The sequence below is a fragment of the Anopheles coluzzii genome, chromosome 3 (genome assembly GCF_943734685.1).
Source record: "Anopheles coluzzii chromosome 3, AcolN3, whole genome shotgun sequence".
NCBI lineage: Eukaryota > Metazoa > Arthropoda > Insecta > Diptera > Culicidae > Anopheles > Anopheles coluzzii.
In genome coordinates this window covers 73,523,195-73,537,336 of record NC_064671.1, presented here as the reverse complement: position 1 = coordinate 73,537,336, position 14,142 = coordinate 73,523,195, and the positions used below count along the sequence as shown (strand labels likewise).

General features: G+C 45.1%; 1 protein-coding gene across 1 annotated transcript; it reads right to left on the bottom strand.

Annotated features, from left to right (window-relative positions):
* Positions 1 to 1,926: 1,926 nt before the first annotated feature.
* On the bottom strand, positions 1,927 to 3,087 carry LOC120959298 (fibrinogen-like protein A). The gene has a single exon (XM_040382586.2). The coding sequence runs from the start codon at positions 3,030 to 3,032 to the stop codon at positions 2,031 to 2,033; it is 1,002 nt and encodes a 333-aa protein (XP_040238520.2). The 5' UTR covers positions 3,033 to 3,087; the 3' UTR covers positions 1,927 to 2,030.
* Positions 3,088 to 14,142: the final 11,055 nt, after the last annotated feature.

Below are 14,142 nucleotides of genomic sequence, written 5' to 3'. Positions count from 1 at the left end.
GATCGTCACGGCTTGCAGATCCATCATCGGATTAGCGGCCCACGGTGTGTGTATGTGTGTGAGAGAGGGCCAATTAAGGTGTCGATTAAAATTCACCGTTTTTTCACCATTCCCTCCCAAACCTTTTGGGTTCCCTTTCTTGTCACACAGAAAGAGGCATTCTGCTCCGTCATCGTCGGTCGGCCGGTCTGCAGGCAAGCGGGGTGATTCGCAGCTTTCCAAACGACCACCCCGACTGTGTGACCCTCTTCTCACCATCCTCTGCACGTGGGGTCTCCGTAGCTGGGGCCGTTTAAAAGGGCCCCTGTCAACGGCGGGCCGCCCCTATCGCGATGGCAATCGATAATGTCATCGTCGAAGCTCGAGCCCGGGCGGGAACATACCAGACCGTGTGATAGGCATCAGCCGCATTCACCGTGTGTGTGTTAGCTATCTCCAGTTGATTTTTAAACTTTGCTGCAGCAGAATCCCACCCTGTCCTAACCGTTGTCAGCAATGGGAAGCTGCGTACAATCATGGTGAGTAAAAATGTGGGAGTGAACGCATTGGAAGGCCTTATGGCTCGACACATAGTCGATGTTTCGCTGTCTTACTTTTATTTCCTCTTTCGTTACTATATCTAGTAACTCCACGTACGCGTATCGTGATGGGGCACGGGAAGTTGGTGGACTTTCTGGCCGCCCCGGGAACACCGACGGGAAGGATCGTGGGGTAATCTTTCTCTTCTCTGCGCTATGATGTTAGTTCCACGTAATCCTATTGTCGTTACAAGGCCAGGAGGTGCTGATGGGAGTTCAATCGTTCCACCCGAACGAACGTGGGGCCTGGCCCACCCCTCGTTTTGCGAAGCCTGTGGAATCAATAATTTTGATTGATTGTCCTAGTCGCGCGCGCCCCAAAAAACCTGGGGAAACGCTAGCGCAAAGTGGATACAGGTGAGATGTGCGCTCAATAAGTGTTGAATTTTTCATCCTACATGCCGGAGCACTGTCTGTTCCCTGCCTGTTCCCGCAAACGCTAGAAAGCTTTCGCCCGAATGAAGCTTATCGAGAGCTTATCGGGGTTGAGGCTATCGGGTGGGCTGGCAGCGGGATACGGTAGTTCCAAGTCGATTCCATCCGCATGATAGCGTAGTGCGAGAAAGGGGGTTCTCGTTTGGGCCATACGTTGCCGTCACATTGCTAGCTTTATGGTGGGAGTAGTTTCAAGGCTGGCTTGGGAAAGGATGCGAAGAGCATCGTTCGGCAGCTGTCAGTGGCTCAATTGTTCTTAGGAAGTTAAACGACTAGTGACACGGTGGTGGTGGATCGTTGCCGGCAAGCTGCACTGCTAGATTGGAACCGTTCCAACGGTTGAGCTGGGAAATTCTTCTCGGTACCTCGTTTGCACCGGGAAATAAACGGTTTCTTTGATGGCTGATTAGCTTGAAAGACGGTGGAATGCATTTGGTTACTCAATATATTAAAATGTAAAAAATGGTTTATTTGAAAAAAATCTAGCAGTTTATTATTCGGCATTATTTAAACGATTGAGGCAGATATGTTTTTAAAATTTTAGATTGTGAAATGTACTACAAATCAACTCTACTGGATGACTATACGGTAAAAATGTAGGATGAGGAACTTCTGAAGTTATTAGCCAAACTTTAAATCTTATTATTTATGTGACTGCTGATTGACAACACGTTGAGATACCTTTTATTAGGTTCCTTTAATACCTTTTTTATGTTCAGCTGGATCTGCAATAAAGACGATTATCTTCTTACTCATGAAATTAAAGGTCCTTAACATGTATTATTGTTTTAGCGAGCCTTTTGATTTATCTCAACAAAAAGCAAACAGTCTTTGAACTTGCTTTATAATATATAGCGAGATTATTATGATTTCTTTCCCATAATACAATAAAGTAGTCGATTTGAAGCATGCATGAGGGTTAGAATTTCTAATTTTATTATTTAAAGTAATATTCAGACGATGAAACCGAAGTACATTTCTCAGCTGATGTAAACGAAACATAGTTTAATATTCGCATTAAGTCTCACGAATTAACATCCTTGAGTATGCTAAACCAATAAAAGCAGAATTGTAATAGTACCAATGTATTGCATTACCATCGTCAGTATTACTGTAACGTCCATTAAGATTTGCCGTATAACACTCGTTAAACCACCATCCTCCACGATCAGGTCTAGCACAGTTCACATCCTTTTTGTTATCATTGTCTCGATCCATCGTGGTAAACTTCATGTTGTTATGATAATTTAATGAGTCTCCTGCCGTTCCTATATACGAACCTAGCATTAACGGATATTGCTCCAGCTCACTGCCGATCTCGGTCGCATTATACCTTGCGTACTTGTACTCTCCGGAGAAATCTTTTAACTCCACCAAAAGCTCGTGTTTTCGTGCTGAAGTCACCAGATGCAAACGCTCGAGCCCAAGCCAGAACTCTCCACCAATGCTACCGAATCCGTTTCGATAGTCTGTCCAGTTACGATCAAAGTCTTCCATTCCGTTGTACCGATGCTGGATTACTAACCAACCTCCTCCGAAACTAACCTGCTCACAGTATCCTAGAAATAGCTCACCATTTTCGGTAGGCTGTAACAGGTACTTTCCCGATTGCTTCGCTGACTCATCTTTGCACGAACGAATGGGTCTTTTCCACAAAATAGAGTCTGACCTGGCCGGTAGCTGATCTTGATTGGATCCGATCGCTTCGATCTCTTTCCGCATCTGTTCGTGGTTGGCGCAGACAGCCTGCTGCGAAATAATTTTATTCGATTGAGCCTGCAGTGTGGTCAGATTGTAGCCAATCGTTTGGACCAGCTGACTGATCGCGCCAGATAGTTTCTGGTCAATACTTTCTCGATCCTCCTTCATAGCGAACTCCATCTCAATTAACTTGTACTGGATATGTTCTAGCTTGCCGATCAACTCTTCAAACACGTCGGTGTCATTGATGTCCGCACTGTGAGCTCTTGTCACTATCAACACAAACACAAAACACAAGAACATTTGATGACCGTACATGGTGAGCTGGAACCGTTTGCTTTGTATGCTTAGAATGCAACTGAGCGTCTGCTGTTGTAGCTTCTTTTTATACTGGCCGTATGAATTAAAATGAACGATTTCTTGGAGGATGTTAGAAGAAAAGCTTATCAGTAATACAGTGACGTCAGTTGTGTTGCACTTTTACACATTAGCAACAAGAAGCACCATTCTTGTTAAGATTAATTGTATATGTGTAATATGCACCGATTACACGACCAAAGAGGTTGGAATGGGTAGCGTATTTATCTTATGAATGCATTTATCTGGTTTAGAGGGGTATTCAATTATTTTGGACTTCATGAATTTTGTAAATAGTTAACAGGTCATATAATGTATTACTATTTTTCAAAATTTGTTGTGTTTATTCCACTATAATTTTTTTTGAAATGTTTTTTTTATTAAAAATAATTATAAAAATGTGAAGCTGTAAAAAAAGCATTTAAAATCTTGACAGTCCCTGCCTACTCTATATCTCTGATACGAGTGGTAAAAAAAACGCAATAACAGAATAAACCCCCGTAGAGTCAGCGAGTCTGGGAGTTGTAGGATTACGGTCGACTTGTTATCTCGCTTTTAGAACACAGCTCGCTTCTTTTTTTTTCCTTTCTACATTTGTCGCAATCCATTCACTCATGCAATCGACGGTTCCAACTCGGTTTCCGTTGCTAAATTGATATGACACATTGTTGTGTTGCACTGCTACAATGTTCCTCGCTAACATTAATACCTACTAAACTGCCAATTTAAGTTGCCACCCAAAATTAATATCGCCATAGTTGATCGGTAGAAGCATTTTAAATACCCCTAATTAGCGTGAAGTAGCAAGACAATTTCCGTTCGCCGTCTTTAACGAACGCTTTCATCTCATTACGCATCATTGTTGTCTTAGCAAAAGCCCCCAAACAAAGCCCAATGCTCGGTTCGAGATGGGCGCTCCAGGGGAACGGCGGGAAGACCAAAAGCAATTAGAGCAGTTTTGGCACCATCGCTCATGCCAAAACGCATCGTTTATCACCTGCCGTTATGAGCACTAACGCGATTCGTAACGCGTACTTAGCGATGTACCTTCCGTCCAGCGACTGCCGATCTGTGCAAAAGAGATGGGATGTTGTGGTGCCCCTCAAATCGAAGAAAAGAAAGATAGGAAGAGATAGCCGTTCAAACCGTACCGTCGGAGTGCCCTTCAAAACTACGGCATAATAAATTACCCAAGGCCCGCGTGCGCCACGGGAGTACTCCACGGTACCGAGATGGCACCGCCTGACGACGGTGAGGTTCAATGTACCGTAGCGTATCGATTTGGTGAAGCGCGTTTACATTCCGCTTCAATGAGGTATTGTGCTTTAGAATTTCATTGTTGTTGTTGTTGCTGTGTGGGGTGGATTTTCCACGCTTGGGTGTGTTTCTGTTTTGCGTGCCGTTCCCGTTTCCCGCCCTAGAAGTAGGATCGTCTTTAAGCCATCTCTTCGGACAATTCGGAGTTCGGCGCAAAGCAAAAGGATGCCCAAGTCGTCGCGTCTCGCCTCATCCCATCAAACCCTCAAAAGTAACTGTCAGTTGTTTTGGTAGTGAAAACAACATCGTTTAAAGTGTTTTCTGTTTGTGCGCTGCGCGCCGCGCAAAGTCAGCTGCAGTCGAAATATTGAGTACGGGCAAACACACACACAGGGCAGCGGAAGGTCTGTTAACACCCTCATCCCTCGCGCTGTTTTTCCATCTGTTCTGTGGGTTGCTGCTCGGCGAGGAACGGGAAGAATGCACCCAGAACGCGTACGGACCGAAGTCGGTGTGGTGTGTAAAATTTACAGTATTTTCTTTTCACGCAGCGTAACGTTTTTTCTCCACCTCGCCCCTACTCATTGCCAGCGCTCATTTCTATTATTTCTATTTGCGTTGACGGCAAGTTGACGTCAATTATGGTGAAGATGTTTGATTTTCACTTCACCTCGCAGCCCTCAGCGGGCTCCTCTTGCTGTCGTACACTTCCCGTAAATCCACCCCTGGAGCCTCTTTTTTTGGTTTGGTCCCAGCGCATCCATCAACGCTTGAGAGCAACGCTTTGAGAACGAAAATTTGTTGACTGTTTCAATGTTTTTCAGTTTTTGGCGTTGAAGTTGTGAAAGGGCAAATATTTATGGCTGTTCAAATATTATAGTTCGTCGGATGGAACGAACAGTGCAGCCTCTAAAGCGAGGTGTCTTTTTGTGATGCAACTGATGCTACTGTCGGCTAAGCGACAACCGGGTGTGCGGAGAGTAATGCACATAACCTTCCCGTTTAAAGAATGTCAACTGAAAGTCTTGTCAAGAAGAGCACAACAGTTACTTGTTTTCGTCCAAAACCAAAAATAATGACACATTATTACAGTAAAACCGAACTAATGACATTCACTGTACGATATAATTACTGTTTCCCAATTCCTATTCAATATCACTACACAATACTAATGACTGCGCTCGAAAAGGTTAATCGGTAAAGTATGGAGCAGCAGCATTGTAACAATTGCCAAGCGAGCCCACCATGCTCCATTTGAATGTCACTAGAATGGGTTTGAAAATTACTCACCAAACAGTACGGTGGGTGCTTCCCTTCAACGTGCCGGGCCGCAAAACCGAACACTTTCACATCATTAATATGCAAATCGTTCGCACGGTGGTGGGCGCTCTCTCGAGGGCTTTCTGATGCTGCACAAACCAGCGCTGCTGCACGGCAAGCATCATTTCAAATGGCAGTCCATTTGTCAAACCGGGGGTACGAAATTTGGGTTCGTTCGTATTTTATCAATAGCACCAGGCAGCACCACTGGGTCGCTGGGTGCATTAGAATTTATAGTTATTTTGCTTCTCCACCACCGCGCTTTTCCCACTGCCAACGAACCGAGGGCATCAATTCAGACATTCACCAGCACTTAACCTCGCCGGTCAACCCCCGCCGGTATGGCCCGGGCGCGCAGTCTAATCGCGATCCAATCGTTCAACAGCAGCGTGTGCCACCTCAGGTGAGGAGCCATTACGCGAGGCGAGGAGAAGCATTGTGTGACAGCTTTCAATTGTTTGTTTGTTTGCTGTACTGTGGAGCGAGTACGATGGGAAGAGCGCTCAGGTGGGCCAGAATCTCATCTCCTCCATCCCGAGGTCATCGGGTTTGAGGGTTATGAAAAATGCCATCTCCCGAACTCTTCGCTCCGTGAGAAGTGGAGAATACGGGCTTTTATTTCGGGCTTCGGATGCATCATAAATCAAGCGTGGGTGAGGGTTTCCTTTCTCCAAAAGCAGCGATATAGGGAAGCGAAATTGATCTTCTCAATCCGTTCGCTTTGTTTTCTTCCATCCTTTCTGTTGGAGCTGGAGAGTGGGAGTTTTCATTAAAACCAAATGTCACCGAGCGCAAATGGATGAAGATGCAAATTGGCTCTTCGTTTGGGTGAAATATTGGAACAATGTTGACTTGTTGGAAGGCGCTATGGAGCAAACAATCTGGAAGAGATGTAGAAATAGAGAAGCTTTTAAGTGATGAGTGGTTTTGACGAAAGCAGACACCTTACGGGTCAGTGGAACTTTCTTGCAATTATAACAGCAATAATTGGAGTGTAAAAACAACAACTGCTGGAATTAGTTTTTTTCTTCTTCAAGACACTCTCAAACATTTCCCTTAGAATTGTGTCTAAAACAAAGTGAAACGAATGCTTAAATTGTTCACGCGTGGCACGTTAGTCCAAGGGCTTGACAATGACACCATTCTGTGCTTAGACTACACTTAGAGTAATGACGCTGAGAGGCTCCCATCCGGTGTCCTTTCGTTCTCAAACCCGTTGCTAGCGCCATTGTCTAAGTTCACTGCTTCTTGCGTTCACACATCGCTAGGCAACCTGTTTGCACTGTGGCTGCAAGCATTCGAGCAGTAGGAGCATATTCTAGGTCATAAGGTGCAACCTGCCAAAGGTTGCTAAGGTTGAAAGAGCACGGTGAAAAGTATTAGGTACTGCAACAGCAGGCGATCATCCTTTCCAGTATGTGTGTGCTGTGTGTCGTGAAGAGCGCATTTCAGTGATAGTGTCTCACTTCCATTAAGCTGTACAATACACTTAATCATCGGGCTTTTTCTTTTTGTCGCGCATGCTGATTTTCCTCGCCGCGAATACAATAGCCCACCGCATCGTGAAAGCAGTGCACCATAATTTCTGGGATTTTGTCTAACTATAGTGCGATAAAAATTGTTCGCCCCCCAAAAATCGCTCCCAATACGCGGTGTGCCGTGGGCTCAATTTACGGTGACATTTATGGTGGAGAAATACTTCCGGTATCATCGCTATGGCGCTTCTCTATCTTTCTCTCTCTCTCTCTGGTCTGATGTTTCTAATGCCCTCATGGATCTCTTGTATGGATGTAGCGTACGGGTAATAATGCATCGCCGCCCAGTGCTTTCAATCATCACCTTGCCGCTTCACAGCGTTCACAATCGTTCCATTAAGCAGCAGCAGCAGCAGCAACAGAGAAGCGAATATCTTCCACATACCATCAATGATGGTGTCAATTTTTTATGACACTTTTGCGGTAAATGTGTGTGTGTGTGGATTTGGTTTTCAATAAAAAGCGGATTTCCGTCCAACGATATTCGATCAGCACGCGAGATAGCCGGGGACAGCGTACATAAGCACGAATTTTATTGCTCCCTTGCTCGGCTGCCGGTGGCAGCAGCACTATATGATTTATTGCTAAGGGGCTTTTTTTGTCTTCCGCCGGGGGAGAGTGAAATCTCGCACAAGGATATCAGGTTTTCAAAAGACTGTGAGGACCTGACTGTGTGGCCACTCGGTTCTTCAGAATGGCGTTAGATTATTTGAATAATTTCCAAACGAAACATTCGTTCGAGGCCGTCTGCCAAAGTGACAAAGTGTAGCAATAAAGCTATTAGCCGAAGGTGAGGTTCTATTAATAAAGCTGTTAAACTTGTAACTAATGCAAACCGACTATGGTGAGAGTATCGTAAAAGTATCGGCCAGCAGAGACAGATACGGATCGAGCAAGATCAAAAGACTTGCTGGTAGCTAACTGGTGGTAATGAATACTAATCACTCCATTAGGAGAGCGATGGAGAAAAGACGAGATGTTGATGGGATGTTATTTATGAGAGCTGTCGAGTTTAATAACACACAACGAGTGCGCTGAGTGGTGCATTGGATTTTTTCGACGGAGAACTTCTTCACTGTTTATTACCAGAATAAGGAAATCTATTGAAGTTTTAGTGTGCTGATGTATAATTTGATGGTACTTCGTTACTTTGGCCCGTTTATAGCGTTATTCAATACACCTTTTGAGATGGCCCTTTTACTGCAAGGTGCATGTCAAAAGAAATTGATCTTGTAGCTATACCAGTGTGCTGCAAATGCTGATCCCAAAACTGTATTGAAACTTTTCCAGAACCACGATTAGTCCTGGATCAGATCATCTGTACCTATTCCAGTATTGAATCAGATTTTGAACTCAATTCTTAGCCTACATGGATTCTGGAAATTGTCCTGATCTCAGATAGTTCCTTAAGCTGATCTTGTTCCCATACCGAAGTTGGAACTGAAGTACACCAATACTGATTTTGGTACTAATTCCTAACCAATTCCGAGCCAGAAATCAATTATGAACTTATACAGGTTCTTGAAGTGATCCTAAAGCCTTATAAAAGTGTCAATCAATTCTGAAACTACATTAATAGTGAAACACATCTCTATTTCATATAGTATGAACCAGAACGGGTACAGCTCCCGATCTGACATTCATTATAAGCCGTGCTGTTTTTATGTATAACAATAAATCTGTTTTACTAGTTTATTACTCAACTGATTACTTCGGAAAAGATACAATTCTTCAAATCATCTCGTTCACTAGTATCATAATAGACTATCAGCTTTGATGAAGCTATCCTAAAAAAGACCCTGAAACTTTGGCCTCCCCTTCCGAGAACAAACAATTACAAAAATGGAAGTTACCTAGTCCATCTCTTCTCTCCGAGCTTAATATACATATCCAGTCCATTTACTTGACGTGTTCTGGAAATTAAAAACAAAAAGCCCAAACATCTGAACAGTTTAAACACTCAGCCACGCTTTTCCACCTCATCAACTCGTGCTCGAAACGTTTCATCTGCCTCTCAATTTTAGAGTGTGGAGAAACAACAGCACAAAACCCTCTACCCACAACAGCAACCACTACTACTGCTACACCTGAATGAGGACAGGAACTTGTACCAAAAGAAGAAAGAAAAAAATGTAGCAAAAACCACACATCGTCCTGCAGTGCAGTGGGCAGCAGAAATGATTGCAAATAGTTTCTTGCATCATCGTCTTCTCCATCATCACCAGGCACTAAACCGACTTCCCTTACTTCGGTTGATGAACTTCTCAAGGAACGCACGTATGTGTGTGTGTGTGTCTTCTGTTTGTAATTGTGTTCCTGCAAAGTGGATGGTTTTCGTTCGAAGAAATCTGGGTCAGTGGGCAGCAGTGTGATGCCGTACCGTTTTCCCTTAGCATCCATAACTTTAATTAAATGTATTCCCAGCAATCGTCCGGGGCAGTTGGAGTAGGAGGTGTGCTGCTCCGAGGAGGTCATATATTTTCCACTTGCTGGGGAATGTACTGTGTGGCTCAAGTCTTAAGGAGGAAAAGTACCTTCAACGTATGTCGGCAGGCCATCTTATGCTAGCCTTCGAACGACGAGCAACCAGAGCAGCAAACCTGAAAGAACAATGTAGTGAAAATGCGGCTTGCGGAAAAGTCCCCACACCCCCGTCCTGAAACTTCAACAGGAGTTTCCAGGCCATTCTGGCCGACGGAGAGAGGCGAAGGGTGTGTAGTTAAGCAGGAAATCTAGCGCATAAAGTAATTACATCGCCTGTAGGGGAAAGAAGGCAAGGTCGAACTAGAAGAACAGGCAAAAGAACAAAGCGGAAAATCTTTTGCCGACCAGCCGAATTCCGAATTGCCAAAGTTTCTTTTTTGTCTTTTTTTTGTCAGCTAGTGTGTGTGTGTGTGTTTGTGTCACCAGTAAAACTTCATCACCAGTGCTAAATCGCGGAAGCAGATTTGGATTTTTCGGTCAAGTTGGCTGCGTGACTAACGAACGCGCAACGTGAAGAAAGCACGTGGGGCAGGACTGCGGGCTTGCGCGCGCTGTTCTCACTTTCGCATTAATTATTCCTGCACACGTTGACTAGTGTTTTTATTCCCATTTTGCCCGAAGAAGACAAAGACGCCGATGGGGGTTGTTTTTTTTTGGGTTTTTGCTGGACGGTCCAGAGAGTAAGTTCCGTGTCGTCCCGCCCGCGGTGCGATAAATGAACAATCTTCCACAGTGGTGATGGTGGTGGTGGCGTCTCCTTCCCACGAAACCCAACCCAATCGGATGTAAAGATTAAATGAGAATTACTCACCGAGTTTTCTCGGGCTGTGAAAATCTTGCCTGCGGCTTACTACGGTCTTCCCGCCCGCCCCCTCGAAAAACCAATCCGTGGTTATCCTGTAATTCCCATCCCTGGGTGTGTCCAGGCGTGTGAAGGAGGCCTGGTGACCGTCGTCGTTTTCCTGAGGGCAAAAGGCAAGAGGATGATTTTTTTCCCCAGATAAAATGCTTCCCTCTTCCTTCCCCTGCTTGAACTGCCCGAACCTGACTTCAAGCGGGTGTTTTGGTGATAAAAGTTTATGACTCTACGCCACTTTCGAAATGAAGCCAGCCACTGGAAGAAGCCACCGCGTCACAGAGCGCAAGGCTGGCAAGGACTCTTATCCACTTTCAGGGCTTTCTGCGTTCGGCACAAGTTTGGGGGACTTCGGGCTTGTCTTATTTAAATTTGTGTCCCCGCCGTACCCAAGATGTTGGCCGGACTGCTTTGTAAAGCCCAGACTTGTTGAGAGTTGTTTAAGGGTCATCGACCGACCCCCACTCTAACCTCCCCGAAGTCAAGCCGGACAGTTTAAAGGCGCCGCCAGTGAAAGCCTGCGCTTTCTGTGTTCTTGCGTGTTAATGCGCGAAAAATGAGCAATGGAAGTGGTTGGCCACGTGGTGTAATTTATTGCGCCCCGAGCCATTCTGTACCAAATTCAGTGTCCGAGCGACCGGCTTTACATTCGGTTTCGGGGAGTTTGTCTTAAATTTTGCCCTTGTCAGTTGCGAGAAAAGTCCTTCCGTTGTACGAAAAAGCATAACCTTTTGCTCGGGAAAAGTGTGTGACAGCGCCGGAAAGAGCGGGAGCGAGTAGCGCCACGTCGTTGGAAAGTGAACGATATTTCACGCTTCACGCTTTCGTGCGTCCAAGAAAGGCGGGCACAGGTTAGATTGCTTCGAAACACACACACAAAAAGGACGAAACATTTTTGTTTCAAGAAAGCAGAACAAAAAAAAACGCTTCCTTCTCCCACATTCAGACGGGTCCGTGCGCGAAATGGTTTCGGCTCGCGCGTTTATTAACTGGAGCGTACCGACGTGCTGCGAGCTGAAGGAATGGGAGCTGCTGTACGCGAGCTATCCACATACCGCCCAACACCGTCACGAAGAACGTCCCCAGAAGAAGGTGAAAATTTATTACATCTTTTAAGTGTGAACCAGTTGCGGTGGGTGAAATTCCCTCACTCACGCACGCACTCGCACGACGCGCGCCGTAAGAAACGTGACAGCCATTCCTGCACCGACTCGACGGAGTCGTTTCACGCGTGTGTCCCTCTTGTGGCGGTATTTATGGTTTGAACGGTGTCCACTGGGTGGGGAGTAGGAGAGTGAGTACAGGTACAGCACCTGATGCTGTGCTGTGCTCACGTTTTATGAACTGCGGGAACTGCTGCTGTTCGTTTGTAGCTGCCGCCCCCAAAGAGTGGGCTGTCAATCCACTGGACGTCCCCTTTTTTGCAGCTGGAAAGTTGGAAGCTGTTCAGAGGCGTGGATTGGATGGTGGCGAGTGGTTTAGATTAAGCGCAAGTCCATGCTGTCGGTGACCTTGCCGGGTGACCCGCCGCGAGAGTAGTTGCATAAAAATGCACTTCTCGAACGTTTGCCGACAGGTGTAGAAATTCCTGAACAACGAAATTGTATTAGAGAGACATAATTTTAAAAGTTTTGTTGACGTCGAATGTAGTGTGAAGTTTATTTTCCTGTTTTTTGACATTTTAAGGTTACTTAAGAGGTATTTTAAGGGTGATTTTTAAGTGACAACTGAACGGTGCTACGTGCTGCAGGTAAAAAAATCCATTCAACTTCTTCTATTTGTCACTGCTCAATTAGAAAAAAAGGACTCTCTCTCTCTCTTTCTCTCTCTCCCTTTCTCTCTCGTTATCTCTCTCTCTCTTTCTCATTAAAACCACAAAATGATGAATTAATTAGATTGTATCGCTCATATCTCAATCGAAGCTCCCTGGTCTGGTAGCAGCGAACTGCCCTATCCGTCCTATTATCATGAAATGAGACGAATTTTTCAAACATCCTCCGGAAGCGGTTCTGTGTGTGTGTATTTCAGAGTTGAAATGTATCCGGCTCGAATTCAAAACATTCCCCTAAGTGGAAGCACGTACCAAGAGCGGGAGATAAAATGATAGACAATCTCCAAGAAGAGATGGGAACGAAAAATACAGCTCATATCAACCTTTTAAATGCAAAAAAACACCCGAGAAAGCTAACGAAGTAACGAAAAATAAAATAAACAAAACCACAAAAAGCCACACAGAGCCAGAAAACCACAAAAAGTTTCCTTGTTTCCCCGTTTGCTTCCCAATTCGAGATGGGGAAAAGCTGACAAATGAACGTCGGTGTTGAGGGTGGTTGTTCTTTTCACTTCCCGCGGGACAGGCGGGAGCGGTGGGACGTAAATAAGTGTCACCTTTTTTATTTGATCATTAATATTCTATAAATATTATGGATGTGAATGATATTATTCTCACATTCATTTTGCTCACCTTCTTTTCTTTTCCTAGCTCTGCTCGCCTGTCTCGCCTCGTCCGTTCTTCGCGTCCAGTGTTTGTGCAGTCACAAGTGTGAGGTGTTCATTGCTTTTCTTTCACATTCACCTTCTCTGTTCGTTGTTCTTCAGTGTTCCTTCCCGTTCTATTGATGATCGTCCGTTCTAGTGTGTGTGTCTGTAGAATTGTGTCTTTTGTGTGGTTCCGTGTTTGGCGCTGTTATGCTTTCATTATGCCGAAATAAGGTATCTCTCATTAATATTCCTACTTTTCTCCTCTCCATTCCGCGTGCCCTCCTGGGGTGGGGAGTAAACAAACATTAAAGCAGAGATCCTCCGCCTCCGCCGAGATGACCCCGTATCGAGCCCCGGCTTGACGGTGTGTTCGTATTTTGATGAGGTGCGGGTGTGAAAAATTAAAGTGTGAGCCGCTACGAACGAAGCCGACGTTCCGTTTGTGTGTGTGTGGGGATGTGACTGTTTGAATATTAATAAAACTTATGCATCATTCAACCAAACTCCTGGCTCAGTTGTCATGGTGTGGATGGGGCGGAGAGTGTGGCAGAATGAAGCGTGTAGTAGGAAAACCACTTGCAATCCACCCAGGCGGTCGTCCCCGGAGGACGGAGTGGTATGAGTGTGGTAAGGGTTTGGCTCTTCCGCTGTCCAGAATCCGGTGCTGGATTGTGTCCGTTATCGGTTGATATGGGTGTACGAGTGTGTGTATGTGTATATGAGTGTGTGTTTTGCTTTCCAATTGCAATGCGGGGTGTAGCACGAGCACGAGTAGCAGGAGAGTTTAGCCTTCGGGGCTACGTTAGTGATTAAAATACGTATACACGTACTTGAGGCAGCTCCAGCGGGCTTTAATATGCACGAGTGCTGTTGGAAGAAGGTGGTTGCTGAATGCGTTGCGTTTAATGTAATTCAAGACGCTCCGTTCTTTAATGTGCCCTGTAAAAGCTTCGTAAATACTTCACCTGTGCGATGCCCGCTTTTGAGAATGCGTGGTGTCGGGCTTATGGGATGATGATTTAAAGGGTAGGAATCCGTTTGAAGCATCGAATTTGGAAAACTGAAAACTAATGAAATGGTTCGGAAGTCTACAATAAAAGAAATCTTGGCAAATGTGCTTATACATACTATAATAAAA